Source organism: Heptranchias perlo, unplaced genomic scaffold (genome assembly GCF_035084215.1).
Source record: "Heptranchias perlo isolate sHepPer1 unplaced genomic scaffold, sHepPer1.hap1 HAP1_SCAFFOLD_54, whole genome shotgun sequence".
NCBI classification, from domain to species: domain Eukaryota; kingdom Metazoa; phylum Chordata; class Chondrichthyes; order Hexanchiformes; family Hexanchidae; genus Heptranchias; species Heptranchias perlo.
In genome coordinates this window covers 7,573,155-7,586,974 of record NW_027139559.1, presented here as the reverse complement: position 1 = coordinate 7,586,974, position 13,820 = coordinate 7,573,155, and the positions used below count along the sequence as shown (strand labels likewise).

The window sequence follows — 13,820 nt, the reverse complement described above, 5'->3', positions numbered from 1 at the left end:
GTTCGCTGATGATACAAAGATTGGTAGGGTGGTAAATAGCGAGGAGGATAGCCTCAGTCTGCAGGACGATATAGATGGGTTGGTCAGATGGGCGGAACAGTGGCAAATGGAATTTAACCTGGAAAAGTGCGAGGTGATGCACTTTGGAGGGACAAACAAGGCAAGGGAATACACAATGAATGGGAGGACTCTAGGCAAGACAGAGGGTCAGAGGGATCTTGGTGTGCAAGTTCACAGATCCCTGAAGGCGGCGGAACAGGTAGATAAGGTGGTAAAGAAGGCATATGGGATACTTGCCTTTATTAGCCGAGGCATAGAATATAAGAGCAAGGAGGTTATGATGGAGCTGTATAAAACACTGGTTAGGCCATAGCTGGAGTACTGTGTGCAGTTCTGGTCGCCGCACTACAGGAAGGATGTGATCGCTTTGGAGAGGGTGCAGAAGAGATTCACCAGGATGTTACCAGGGCTGGAGCGCTTCAGCTATGAAGAGAGACTGGGAAGATTGGGTTTGTTTTCCTTGGAGCAGAGGAGGCTGAGGGGGGACATGATTGAGGTGTACAAAATTATGAGGGGTACAGATAGGATGGATACTAAGGAGCTTTTTACCTTTGTTGAGGGTTCTATAACAAGGGGACATAGATTCAAGGTAAAAGGCGGGAGGTTTAGAGGGGATTTGAGAAAGAACTTTTTCACCCAGCGGGTGGTTGGAGTCTGGAACTCACTGTCTGAAAGGGTTGTGGAGGCAGGAACCCTCACAACATTCAAGAAGCATTTGGATGAGCACTTGAAATGCCATAGCTTAGATGGCTACGGACCAAATGCTGGAATATGGGATCAGAATAGACAGGGCTGATGGCCGGCGCGGACACGATGGGCCGAAGGGCCTCTCTCCGTGCTGTATAACTCTATGATTCGATGACTCTAGATCCAGAGACGGTACCAATATTTGCAAGATAATCCTTTGATTTCCAAATATTGACGGGGTATCCTGAGATTACACCAATATTGGCAGGGTGGTCTTCAAGCTGACTGATAAAATGATTCAGTGTAAACCCAACCCTTTAGAACTGGGTAGAAACTAAATGAAATTAATTAATAAATCACGTTCAGAAATAATCTGCAATCTGTCATTGAAGCTGCTCTCGCTTCACACCGATGCTGTCAGATTGCGGGTCTCATAGTTGCTGTTCTTTCAAATATTAGTTAAAATAATGTGCTGAGCTTTTAGATTTACAACTGTGAAATATTTGGATAAATATATGTTGTGATATAAAATGTATTGGTTTGAAAGGCGTCAACTGAACCTGTTTATTCAGTGACTGTAATTCAAGTCAGCCTCCACGGGCCCTAATTGTTTCACTGGAGAGTTTCCCTTTCCAATAAATATGGAGCTCCGTGCAATGTGTTATCCCATATTGTCAGGTGAAGTACCACCTCCGGCCTTCAAGGGATCAGCGGCTCGACAGAGAGTGGGAGAAAGCGTCTGAATCGGAGGACAATAAATTGGAAAGTGACAAGAATGGGCCATAATCTGGTTACAATAGATTGGAATGTTACAACAATGGGCAGGAGTTTCTCCTGGGAGTTTGATTATCTTTCTGCAAATTATGATAGACTAAGATTAGCTATTCGGATATATTTGGCACTTCGGATTATTCAAAAGATTTACTATCCCATCCTCGCTGTTGCAGGTGTCCCTGGTAATATTCTTTATTATTAATTCCCTAAACCATGTTTAACTGTATTCCTGTTCTTCTCATTTACTTCCCCTTCCTTGCTGTGGTTGCTGCACCTGGTAATTCTCCATATTAACCTATCGATTCTATAATCCACGATTAACTGTACGCCAGTTCCTCTCATTTATTGCTTCCAGTTCGCTGATTTTGGAGATCGTGGTGAGTTCTATATCGAGCTATTATTTATATGTCCCACGTTTTACCGTATTACATTTCTTGTGAGCTACCATCCCCTCCTTTCTGCAGTTAGTGTTCCTGGTTATTCTCTATACTCACCTATTAACTCTATAAAACAGGTTTCACTGTATTATTATTCCTGTCATTTACAATTCCCTCCTCGCTGCTGTCGGTGTCCCTGGGAACTTCTATATCAGCTATTAATTCTATAACACGTGTTTCACTGTAATACTGTTCTTCCCGTTTACTGTCTGCTCCTCGCGGATGATGCCATTGTTGATAAGCCTCTATATCCAGCTGTTAGTTTTGAAAACTACCTTTCACTGTATTACTGTTCTCGTAATTTACTGCCTCACCTTCACTTCTCCTGGAGCTCCTGCAAAGCCTTCATATGTATATGGGGTATTCGGGATGCAATGTGTAACTACGATGTTTGCTGGTAAGTTTCTATATCTATATTGGATCTCTGGGAAGGAGATGTAATTACGGGGTCTCCTGGTAAATCTCTATATCTACATGTGTTTCCAGGATGCGAGATGTCATTAAGCGTCTCCTGGTAAGTCTCTTTATCTACATGTGTTTCCAGGATGCGAGATGTAATTACGGGGTCTCCTGCTAAGTCCGACATCTACATGTGTTTCCAGGATGCGTGATGTAATTACGGAGTCTCCTTGTAAGTCTCTACATTTTTTGTGTTTCCAGAATGCGAGATGTAATTACGGGGTCTCCTGCTCAGTCTGATATCTGCATGTGTTTCCAGGATGCGTGATGTAATTACGGGGTCTCCTGGTAAGTCTCTATATCCATATGGGATTGTCGGGATCGGAGATGTAATTACGGGGTCTCCTCGTAAACCTCTATATCTATGTCGGTTTCCTGGATGTAAGGTAATTACGGGTTTTCCTTCTCAGTCTCCATAGCTACATGATTTATCCGGGATGGGAGATGTAATTCTGGGCTGTCCTCTTCAGTCTCTATATCTATATGGAGTTTCGCCGATGGGAGATATAATTACGGAGGTCTTCTGCTGAGAAATTATATCTATATGGGGTTTCCAGGATTGGAAATGCAATTAAGGGATCCCCTGGTAAGTCTATATCGATATATGGTTTCCAGGATGGAAACTCGGTCTCCTTGGATGTCTGTAAATCTGTATCGGGTATCAGGAATGGGAGTTATAATTACATGATTTATTTGTCTGGCCCTATATCTGTATGGGTTTTCCGTGATTGGAGATGTAATTACGGGGACTCCACGTAAGATTCTATATCAATATGGGTTTTCCGGGATGGGCGATGTAATTTTGGGGTCTCCTCGTAAGACTCTGCACCAAAATGGGGTTTCTGGAATGGGAGATAAAATTACGGTGTTCTGCTGCTAATTCTGAATGTCTATGGGGGATTTCTGGGATGTTACATGTAATTACATGCGTCTCCTGTTAAGTCTTTATATCGATATGGGGTTGCCGGGATGGGTGATCTAATTACGGGCACTCTTCTTAGGTCTTTGTAATTGCGGAGATGTCCTGCTAAGTCTTTATATCTATGTAGGGTTCCAGAATGGGAGATGTAATTCCGATATCTACTGGCATGTCCCTTTATCTATATGGGTTTTCTGGGTTGGGAGATGTAATTGCGGGAACTCCTGCTCATTCATTATAATTTATATGGATCTTCTGGGAGGGTAAATGTAATTACATGTTCTCCTGGTAAGTCTCTATATCGATATGGGGTTTCTGGGAAGGGCGATATAATTGTGGAGTCTCCTGGTAAGTATTTACACCGATATGGGGTTTCCGGGATAGAAGATATAATTACAGGGTCTCCTGTTAAGTCTCTAAATCTATATGGGTTTTTTCGGGATGGAAGTTTTAATTCGAGGGTCTCTTGGTAAGTCTCGATATAGATATGGGGTTTTCGGGATGGAAGATATAATTCCAGGGTCGCCTGCTGAGCCTCAATTACTTTCTGGGGTTTAGAGGATGGGAGATGTATTTAAGCAGGTCTTCTGGGTGTGAGATTTAATTCAACATGGGTCCCTGGGAGTGAAGCTCTATGATCGGGTGCCTGAGTGCGAGGTTGCTTTAAGAGGGCCCTTGGGGTGTGTCAGTATTTACAGTGTGTCCCGGACAGAGTGTCAATATTGATATATAATCCCTGGGATTGTGTCAAAATTCACAAGTAGTGTAATTGAAGTTGTCAGTAATTACAGAATGTTTTCGGAGTGGATGAGAATTTACAGGGGTTCGTACAGTGAGACAAGTTTCGCAGGGAGTCCCCGGGAATGTTTAAAATCAAGTTCTGAACCTTGGAGTGTCTCAGAGATGCCATAGAATCCTCGGAGAATGTAATTATTAATAAATAGTACAGGAAGCATGTCACTATATAGACAAGGTCTGGGAGTATGTCAGAATATACACAGGGTCTGGGAGTATGTCACTATAGACACAGCGTCTGGGAGTATGCCACTATATACACAGGGTCTGGGAGTATGTCAGTGTATACACAGGGTCTGGGAGTATATCACTATATACACAGGGTCTGGGAGTATGTCAGTGTATACAGCATGATGCGAGTTGCGTTTCAGTATTCGTGGGATGTTCGTAGGCGAGTTCCAGGATTTATAGGATGTTTCTCAGTGAGTATCAGTATTTACAGGATGTTCTTTCGTAAAGGTCAGTATTTAACGAATGTTCCTGCATGCGTGCCAGTAATTGAAGCATGTCCCTGGGCGAGTGATATTATTCACTGGATTTTCCTGCATGAGTCTCAGTAATTACAGGAATTACCGTATGGAGTGTTACTATTTACAGGATGTAGCTGTGAGGGTGTCCGTATTTAGAGGAAATTTCTGAGTGAATGTCAATATTTACAGGATGTTCCTGAGTGAGTGTTAGTATTTAGAGAATGTTCCTGGGTAAGGGTCAATATTACAGAGTGTTGTTGTGTGAGTGTGAGTATTTAAAGGAGTTTCCTGAGTCAGTGCCAGTATTTACACGATGTTCCTGGATGACTATCAATGCTTACAGGATGTACCTGTGTGAGTGTCAGTATTTACAGGATATTCCTGAGTGAGTGTCATTATTTACAGATCATTCCTGTGTCATTATCAGTATTTACAGGTTGTTCCTGGGTTACTGTCAGAATTGACAGGTTTTTCCCGAGAGAGTGTGAGTATTAACTGAATGTACTTGTATGAGTTTCAGTATTTACAGTATGTTCCAGAGTGTATGTCAGTATTGACAGGATTTTCCAGGGTGAATGTCAGTATTTACAGTTTATTCCTGGTTCACTGTCAGTTTTTACAGGATGTTCCTGAGTGAGTGCCAGTATTTACAGGATGTTCCTGAGTGAGTCATTATTTACGGATTATTCCTTGGTCAGTGTCAGTATTTGCTGCTTTTTCCTGAGCGAGTTTCTATATTTGCAGAATGTTCCTGTGTGAGTGCGAGTACTTACAGGATCTTCCTGCATGATGTTTATATTTACAGCATGTTCCTGGGTGAGCGTCTTTATTTAGATGATGACCCTGGGCGAATGCCAGCATTTACAGGATGTTTTCGAGTGAATGTCAGTATTTAAAAGATGTTCCTGAGTGTGTGTCAGTATTTACAGGATGTTCCTGAGTGAGTGTCTGTATTTGGAGGATGTTCCTGAGTGAGTGTCTGTGCTTACAGGATGTTCCTCGGTGAATATTCTTATTCACAGGATGTTCCTAAGTGATTCTCAGTAATTACAGGATGTTCCTGGTTCAGTGACGTAATTTGCAGGATGATCCTTACGACTGTCAGTATTTACACGATGTTCCAGAATGAGCGTCTGTATTAACCCGACGTCCCGAGTGAGTGAGAGTATTTACAGAAAAGCCCTTGAGTCAGTAGCAGTATTTGCAGGTTGTCCCTGGGTGCATTTCTGTGTTAGAGGATGTTCCTGTGTGAGTGTCAGAATTCACAGGATCTTCCTGGGTGAGTATCGTTATTTACAGGATGAACCAGGTGAATGTCAGTATTTGCAGGATGTTCCTCAGTGAGGGTCAGTATTGACACGATGTTCATGAGTGAGTGTCAGTATGTACAGGGTGTTCCTCTGTGAGTGTCAGTATTTACAGGATGTTCCTGGGTGAGTGTCAGTATTTACATGATCTTCCTGCTTGATGTTTTATTCACAGGATGTACCAGGTGAGTGTCAGTATTTATAGGATGTTCGTGAGTGAGTGTCAATGTTTCAAGGAGCATCCTGAGTGAGTGTCTTTATTTACACAATGTTCCTGAGTGAGTGTCAACATTTACAGGATGTTCGTAAGTGAGTGTCAGTATCTACCGGATATCGCTGAGTGAGTGTATTATTTACAGATCATTCCAGGCTCATTGTCAACATTGTCAACATTGTTCTTGGATAAGTGTCAGTATTTACAGGGTTTTCCTGAGAGAGTGTCACTATTAACGGAATGTCCTTGTAGAGTGTCAGCATTTACAGGTTGTTCCTGAGTGACTGTCAGTGGTTATTGGATGTTCCTGAATTTGTTTCAGTATTTAAAGCATGTTACTGAGTGAGTGTCAATATTTACAGGATGTTTCTGAGTGAGTGCCATTATTTGTAGGTTGCTCCTGGGTGAGTGTCAGTATTTGCAGATTATTCCTGGGTCAATGCCATTATTTACAGGGTGTTCCTGATTGTGTGTCAGTATTTACTGGATTTTCCTCTATGAGTCGCAGCATTGACAGGATTTTTTCTGATTGAGTGTCAGTATTTACAGGATGATCCTGAGTGAGTGACACTATTTTCAGGATGATCCTGACTGAGAGTCATTATTTATTGGATTATCCTGAGTGAGTGTCACTATTTTCAGAAGGTTCCGGAGTCATTGTCAGTAATTACAGGATTTTTCTTATTGAGTGTCAGTATTTACAATATATTCCTGAATGAGTGCCCATATTTACAGGTTGATCCTGAGTGAGAGTCTGTATTTACAGAATGTTCCTTCGTGATTGTCAGTATTCACATGATGTGCCTGGGTGAGTGTCAGTATTTGCTGGATGTCCCTGGTGAGTATCTGTATTTACAGGATATTTCTGAGTGAATGTCATCATTGATGGGATAATACTCTGTGGGTCCAGTATTTAGAGGAAGTTCGTGCGTGAGTGTCAGCATTTACAGGATGCTCCTGAGTGTCAGTATTTATAGATTGTTCGTTGGTGAGTTTCAGTATTTAGACGATGTTCCTGTTTGAGTGTCAGTATTTACAGGATGTTCCTCGGTGAGTGTCAGTTTTTTCAGGATGTTCCTTAGTGAGCGTAAGTATTTACAGGCTGTTCCGAGGGGAGTGTCAGTATTTACATGATCTTCCTGGGTGAGTGTCAGTATTTACAGGGTGTTCCTCGGTGAGTGTCATTTTTTTCAGGATGTTCCTTATTGAGCGTAAGGATTTGCAAGCTGTTCCTGGGTGAGTGTCAGTATTTCAAGAATGTTCCTGTTGGAGTGTTAGTATTTACAGAATGTTCCTGGATTAGTGTCAGTATTTACAGGATGTTCCTGGGCGAGTGTCATTATTTACAGGAAGTTGCTTATTGAGTGTCAGTTTTTACAGGATGTTGATGAGTGAGTGTTAGTATTTATAGGATGTTCCTGAGTGCGTGAGGATTTACAGTTTTTACAGGATTTTTCTGAGTGAGTGTCAGTATTTACAGGATGTTCCTACCTGGGTGTCAGTATTTACAGGATGTTCCTAGGTGAGTGTCAGTATTGATAGATTGTTCCTATCTGAGTGTCAGTATTTACAGGACGTTACTAGGTGAGTGTCAGTATTTATAGATTGTTCCTAGGTCAGTGTCAGTATTTAGACGATGTTCCAAGCTGAGTGTCAGTGTTTACAGGAATTTACTGTTTGACTGTCAGTATTTACAGGATGTTCCTCGGTTAGTGTCAGTATTCACAGGATGTTACTAGGTGAGTGTCAGTATTTAGACGATGTTCCTAGCTGAGTGTCAGTATTTACAGGATAATGCTAGGTGAGTGTCAGTATTTATAGATTGTTACGAGGTGAATGTCAGTATTTAGAGGATGTTCTTGGGTGAGTGTCAGTAATTACAGGATGTTCCCATATGAGTGTCAGTATTTACAGGATGTTCCTACGTGAGTATCATTATTTACACAATTTTCCTGAGTGAGTGTCAGTATTTACAGGATGTGCCTGGTTGAGTGTCAGAATTCATGGGATGTTCCGAGGTGTCTGTCGGTATTTACAGGATGTTCATGGTTGAGTATCAGTATTTGTGGGATGTCCCTCGCTGAGTATCAGTATTTACAGGATGCTCTTAGCTGAGTGTCAGTATTTACAGATTGTTTTTAATTTAGTGTCAGTATTTGCTGGATCTTTCTATTTGTGTGTCAGTAATTATACGTTATTCTCAAGTGATTCTCACTCTTTACTGGATGTTCCTTTGTGCGTGTCAGTACTTGTGGGATGCATAAACTTTTTTTGTATTACCTTCAGTTTAAAATCTCAAAAGTTATCTAATCGACGTGTTTAAAGTCATAAATGGATTGAATCGCGTAGATTCCGACAATTTTTTTCTATTCTGGGGGATACCAAAAGTAGAGGGCAAATTATTCCATTTCGCAGCGAAATCAGGAGGCACTTTTTGACCCAACGGGTAGTGGAAACCTTGAACACTCTTCCCCAAACGGCTGTGTGTATTGGATCAATTGACATTTTCGAGAATGAAATCGATAGCCTTTTGTTTATTAACAAATTATATGGATCAAAAGGGGTTTAAAAGGTGTTGAGATGCAGATCAGCCATGAACTAATTGGATGGTGAACAGACTCGAGCGGCTGAATGGCCCACTCCTGGTCCTGTGTCCTAGGTTTGCATTGAATTATTGTTACAGAATCTGTAGAATATCAACGCAAACGGGGTTTGCCTGAATGGGCACGCTCCCTGGTAACCCTGTAAATATTGACTCACCCATGCATGTAAACACTGACGCATTCTGGCTTCTGCCTGAATATGTAAACGCTCTGCCACTGCTTCGTTCGGCCTCAGCTGGATTATTGTGCCCAATTCTGGGAACCATACTTTAGAAAGTTAGTCAAAGAAAGAGTGCAGAGGCCATTTGCTAAAATGGTAGCAGGGATAAAGGGTTTCATTATGTGGAGAGACTAGAGAAGCTGGGATTGTTCACTTAGAGCAGAAAAAAGCCATGGGGAGATTTAATAAAGGTGTTCAAAATAATGAGGGGTTTTGAGAGATTAAAAAAGTAGAAACTGTATCCACTGGCAGAAGGGTCGGTAACCAAAGGAACGGATTTAAGATCATTGGGAAATGAAGCAGGGGGAGATGAGGAGATTTTTTTTTTTATGCAGCGACTTGTTATGATCTGGAATGCATTGTCTGAAAGGTGTTGGAAGAAGATTCAACAGTAGCTTTCAAAAGGTAATTGGACATATACTTGTAAAGGAAACATTTTCAGGGTTATACGGAAAGGGCAGGGGAGTGGGACTAACTGGGTGACTCTTTAAAAGAGCCGGCACGGGCACGGTGGGCCCAGTGTCCTTCTTGTGTGCTCTAAGATTATTTTACTGCATGAAATATTGACACTGTCCATTGACCCTTATCCAGACTGACACGGTCTGGAGACTGAATGGAAAGATCAACATTAATTGGGGAATTAGTGACTGTTACAAACTTTCAGGGACTATACCACATTAACACGGGATCCGGAGAATTTACCAATAATTAAAGTTGGATCTATGGAATTCCCGAATGTTTATCGTGGCGCCGAGAATCTGTGGCCATATCGACAAGAGTTAAAGTGACGGTACGAATTTGACAAGTGGGTCCACAGATTATGACAAAGTTTACTTTGGAATCACGGATTGTATTAATATTTACACGTGGATCAAAGGCTCTATCAATATTTACAGGGGGATGTGATTCATTGGAAACCGATTATCTTTCATGTGTAATTTAATTCCGTTCTTTTATTTAGTTCTCAATCCACTCCTGATTCCAGCAGAAATCCCTGTTTGTTTCTCTATTTCCCAGTCCAATCACTATTATTATATTTAAACTCTGTCTCCAGTTGAAAGCCGTATCACAAGTATAACGATCAGATCCATCACTGGATGCAGTAACAAATCAACAAATTTCACCCCGAACTTCATCAAACTGCTGCTTTTGCTCCCAGCCTGATGTATAATTTCCCTGTTTATTTCCCTTCCTTACAGTTAACTTAGTGACGATTGTGATCCTGTCCCGAGGAAAGTGCGGCCTCTCCAAATGTGTCACTCGGTACCTGGTGGCCATGGCAGCGGCGGATCTACTGGTCGTTATCATCGATCTGATATTGAGACAGGTTCCGATTGCATATTACGAACAATTTCATTTCCTGACCGACATCCGCGTGTGTAATATCCACGCCGTCCTGCTTTATGCAGCGACAGACTGTTCTGTCTGGTTCACCGTCACTTTCACCTTTGATCGATTTGTGGCCATTTGTTGCCAGAAACTGAAAACTAAATATTGCACCGAGAAAACGGCGGCTGTGGTTCTGGGAACAGTGACTGTGCTGAGCTGTTTAAAGAACATCACCTGGTACTTTATGTTATCGCGTGGGTATACTCTTGGCAACATTCCCTTTTTTTGTGCTGTAGAAGGTCGTGTTAAATATTCCCGGGCATGGGGAGCAATCGAACTCCTTCATTATATTCTAACCCCGGGGGTCGCATTTGTTCTGATTCTGCTGCTCAATGTTTTAATCGTCAGACACATTGTCGTGGCCAACAGAGCCCGCAGGAGACTCCGGGACCACAGCAGCGAAGAGAGTCCCAGTGACCCAGAAATTACGAGTCGAAGGAAGTCCATTATTTTACTGTTCGTCATCTCGGGGAATTTCATGCTGTTATGGGTGATGTTTATGTTGTATTCTATATGGATGCGGGTGTTAAGTTTCATAGGTCCGATTGTAATTCCACCGATCTTTCTCATGGAACTGGGATTCATGCTCCAGCTCCTGAGTTGCTGCACAAACACTTGTATTTATGCTGTAACCCAGACTAAATTCAGAGAGCAGTTGAAGAAAATGCTGAAATATCCCTTTTCTCTGATTGTTAACATCATTAAATGATGAGAAGAACGGAATAATTCCCAGCATCAGAACTCAATCCTCTTTCATATTCTGTTCTACACGCTCCGCCCCCGGGGTCTGTGATATCGAGATATTGGGGTCAATCGGCTATGACACTGAACCAGTCCAAAATGCGATCATCGGTTCCCAATTTGAATGGAGGTTTGGGGACGATCACAACCTCTGAGGTCCCTGCGGTGGCTCTTGAATGGGGCCGGGAATTTCACGACTGCTTCCTGTCGAGACATTGTGGGTCTGGCCAATCGTTGGAAGGTGTTTTAAATTATTGAAGGAAATTATCAATTAAATGTTCAGTAACATGACGGAAGACTCATTTGAATATCAGCAAACTTAAATGGACAACAGGTGAACATTTACAAGAAACACCCGGTAAACATTAACAGACTCAAGGAAACACGCTGTAAACTTTCACAGTCGCACAGAATGGCCCTGTAAATAAATTCCGTCTCACAGAAACACCCTGTAAATATTAACATTCACAGAAACACCATATAAATATTAACATTCTCAGAAACACCCTGTAAATATTAACAGAATCACATAAACCACCTGTAAACATTAACAGTTTCAAATAAACACACTAAAATATTAACTGTCCCACAGAAGCACCCTGTAAATATTAACAGTGTCACAGAAAGACCTTATAAGCATTAATGCACTCACAGAAACTTCCTGTAAATAATAACCGTCTCACAGAAACAGCCTGTAAAGAACAGATTCACAGAAACAGGTTGTACATAATAACATACTCACTGAAAGACCTGTAAATATTAATATAATCACAGAAATACTGTAAACATTAAGAGATTCAAGGAAACACTCTGTAAACATTAACAAGTCTCACAGATACACGCAGCAAGTACTAAAATACTGACATATTTCCATATTAATACATTGCCAGGCACTTCCTGTCAGCAACGAATCACTCCCAGAGAACGACAGGATGTGTTAACAAACTGACAGACGCTTCATGTAAATATTACCGTTGATGAACAGACACCCTGCAACAACCAAAACACTGCCAGAGACTTCCTGTAAACACGAACATAATCCCAATGACTCATGAATATTAACACACCGATAGATTACAGAGGTTAATATTAAAACTCTCACTGAGACACTCTGTACTTCATTGTCCACGGCCTGAGACACCCTGTGAACTGTAAAACACTCCCATTGATCTCAGCAATATTAACACCCTGAAAGGGACATAGGTGAATATTAACAACAATAACTCCCATTTATACAGCGCCTTTAACGTTGTTAAACGTCCTAATGCGTTTCACAGGAGCGATTATCAAACAAAATTTGACACCGAGCCGCCGAAGGAAATATTAGGACAAGTGACCACATTAATCGTGAAGTGGTAAGTTTTTAGGAGCGTTTAAAAGGGGGAAAGGAAGTTTGAGAGGCTGAAAGGTTGAGCGAGGGCACTTCAGAGGTCAGGCAGCTGAAGGCATGGCCGCCTTGGTGGGGCGATGAAAAGCGGGGAAAAGCAAGAGACCAGAATTGGAGGGGCGCAGCGATCTCGAAGGGTTGTCTGGCTGGTGGAGGTTACAGAGATAAGGTGGGGCGAGGCCGTAAATGGATTTGAAGACAAGGATGAAAATTTTAAAATCGTGGCGTTGCTGGACCGGGAGCGAATGTCGGTCAGCGAACACAGAGGGATGATGGGAGAACGGGGCTTGATTCGAGTGAGAATTACGGCAGCAGAGTTTTGGATGAGCTCAAGTTTGCAGAGGGTACAAGGTTGGAGGCCGGCCGGGAGAGCATTGAAGTAGTTGAGTCTGGAGGTAACAAAGGCATGGATGAGGGTTTCAGCAGCAGTTCAGCTGAGACAGGGGTGGAGATGGGCGATGCTAAGGAGGTGGAAGTAGGCGGTCTTGGTGACGGAGAGGATATGGGGTCAGAAGTTCATCCCAGAATCAAATAGAGCGCTATGGTCGTGAACGGTGTGGTTCAGACTCACACATTGTCCAGGGAGAGGGATGGAGTCGGTGTCGAGGGAATGGAGTTAGTGGCAGGGACCGAACACAACGGCTTCGGTTTTCCCAACGTTCAATCGGAGGAAATTTCTGTTCATCTAATACTGGATGACGGAGAAGCAGCCTAACAAATCAGAGGCAGTGGAGGGGTCGGGAGAGGTGGATGGGATGTGGAGCAGGGTCTCGTCAGCAGCCTGAACTGGTTCCTCCCGTACTGAGCAGGATTACTATTGCAACAACACATCATCAGTGGTGCGAAAGTAACCTGTCTCACGACGGTCTGACCGGAGCTAACGTTCAATATTGGAGTGTGAACAATCCAGCGCTGGGTGACGTCTACTTCACAATGAGAGGAACAGCCGACATCGAAGGATCAAAAAGCGACATCCCCACGAGCGCTGGATCGCCACAGGCCGTCTGGAACCTGACGTTGTGTTTTCGGATGATCTCGGTGAGGCGCAGCATGTAGAGGATAAATAGGCGGGGGCCAAGGAGAGAGCAATGCGGGATTCCAGAGGTAAAGGTGCGGGAGCGGGAAGAGAAGCCATTGCAGTTGATTCTCGGACGATGACTGGATTGGTGGGAATGGACCAGGCGATGGCATTCCCTCCTCGGCAAAGAGTGAGGGGAAAGACCGTACCAAAATGAGAGGGAAAGAGAGACACACAGTGAAAGAAGTGGTGAGAAATAGAGCGGGATAGATGAGAGAGTTGGAGAGACAGAGGGGGAGAGAATTAAACAGAAACAGAGTAAAGGTGTGACACAAACTCA

The 13,820-nt window shown here is 42.7% G+C and overlaps 1 protein-coding gene across 1 annotated transcript; it reads left to right on the top strand.

Annotated features, from left to right (window-relative positions):
- The first annotated feature begins 1,564 nt into the window (after window positions 1-1,564).
- On the top strand, window positions 1,565-11,043 carry LOC137315214 (probable G-protein coupled receptor 139). The gene is made up of 2 exons (XM_067980088.1): window positions 1,565-1,703; window positions 10,145-11,043. Exons 1-2 carry the CDS (start codon window positions 1,565-1,567, stop codon window positions 11,041-11,043), a joined length of 1,038 nt encoding a protein of 345 aa, XP_067836189.1.
- Window positions 11,044-13,820: the final 2,777 nt, after the last annotated feature.

Excerpts from the sequence above, each read along its gene's own strand:
- LOC137315214 (XM_067980088.1), top strand. The coding sequence starts at position 1,565 with ATGGGCAGGAGTTTCTCCTGGGAGTTTGATTATCTTTCTGCAAATTAT. Across the intron at positions 1,704-10,144 it reads CGCTGTTGCAGGTGTCCCTG|TTAACTTAGTGACGATTGTG; the intron begins GTAATATTCTTT and ends CCTTCCTTACAG.